The 1,179-nt window shown below is 55.7% G+C and overlaps 1 protein-coding gene across 1 annotated transcript in view; it reads right to left on the bottom strand.

Moving 5' to 3' along the window:
• Positions 1-608, bottom strand: part of LOC108803993 (inactive dipeptidyl peptidase 10-like) — a gene marked incomplete at its 3' end in the record, with an annotated part of 4,464 nt that extends 3,856 nt beyond the window's left edge. The window contains exon 1 of the mRNA XM_018575766.1: positions 463-608. Coding sequence (XP_018431268.1) covers positions 463-570 — 108 coding nt within the window. The remainder of the gene's footprint in view (positions 1-462) is intronic.
• Between the last annotated feature and the right edge of the window lie 571 nt (positions 609-1,179).

The following is a 1,179-nucleotide window of genomic DNA, read 5'->3' on the forward strand; positions in this document are numbered from 1 at the left end:
CACCGACCCATACACGGCACCGACACATACACGGCACCGACCCATACACGGCGCTGACACATACATGGCACCGACCCATACACGGCGCTGACACATATGGGGGGATAGTTCTGTCTGGCAGGTAAAGCGGTCACATGTCCCGGTCACTCTGCCGGCTCCTCCCACACACATCCATTCACAGAGAGGTCAGGACGGCGGCGGCCAATCTTCTCTCTTCCTCATTTTTGGGGGTTTTTCATATTTGAGACGTTTTTATAAATTCTCTTTCTAGAGACGCGAGAACGTTCCGCGGGATAAAAGTCGCCGATTTACAAAGAAGGTTTTTGGGGCATTTTCCCGGTTTTCTGTATTTTGGTTTTCGAAGTTTTTTATACAAATGGATCCGAATATCAAATGAACATATTTAAAGAGACAGTACACTGTTATTTCAGGGGGGGGGGCGGTCACAGGTATGTCACTCACCTTGATGCACGCTCCGGTGGTCGTCTCGCAGACGGTCAGAATTGAGATGTTCTGCAGCCGGTTCAGCCAGCGGACCACGGTTCTGGTGTTACTGATCCACTTCACCATCGTGATGTAAAAATCCCTGAGGAGGAGATCAGAGAAGATGTCACCGAATCCCAGACCGCATCATTCACCGACCGGAATCCCTGACCGCACCATTCACCGACCGGAATCCCAGACCGCATCATTCACCGACCGGAATCCCCGACCCCACCCATTCACCGACCGGAATCCCTGACCGCACCATTCACCGACCGGAATCCCTGACCGCACCATTCACCGACCGGAATCCCAGACCGCATCATTCACCGACCGGAATCCCCGACCCCACCCATTCACCGACCGGAATCCCTGACCGCACCATTCACCGACCGGAATCCCTGACCGCACCATTCACCGACCGGAATCCCAGACCGCATCATTCACCGACCGGAATCCCCGACCCCACCCATTCACCGACCGGAATCCCTGACCGCACCATTCACCGACCGGAATCCCTGACCGCACCATTCACCGACCGGAATCCCAGACCGCATCATTCACCGACCGGAATCCCCGACCATCCCTGACCGCACCATTCACCGACCGGAATCCCAGACCGCATCATTCACCGACCGGAATCCCCGACCGCACTATTCACCGACCGGAATCCCTGACCGCACCATTCACCGACCG

This window comes from Nanorana parkeri, unplaced genomic scaffold, assembly GCF_000935625.1.
Source record: "Nanorana parkeri isolate BGI_ZX_2015 unplaced genomic scaffold, ASM93562v1 scaffold4702, whole genome shotgun sequence".
In the NCBI taxonomy this organism is placed as follows: domain Eukaryota; kingdom Metazoa; phylum Chordata; class Amphibia; order Anura; family Dicroglossidae; genus Nanorana; species Nanorana parkeri.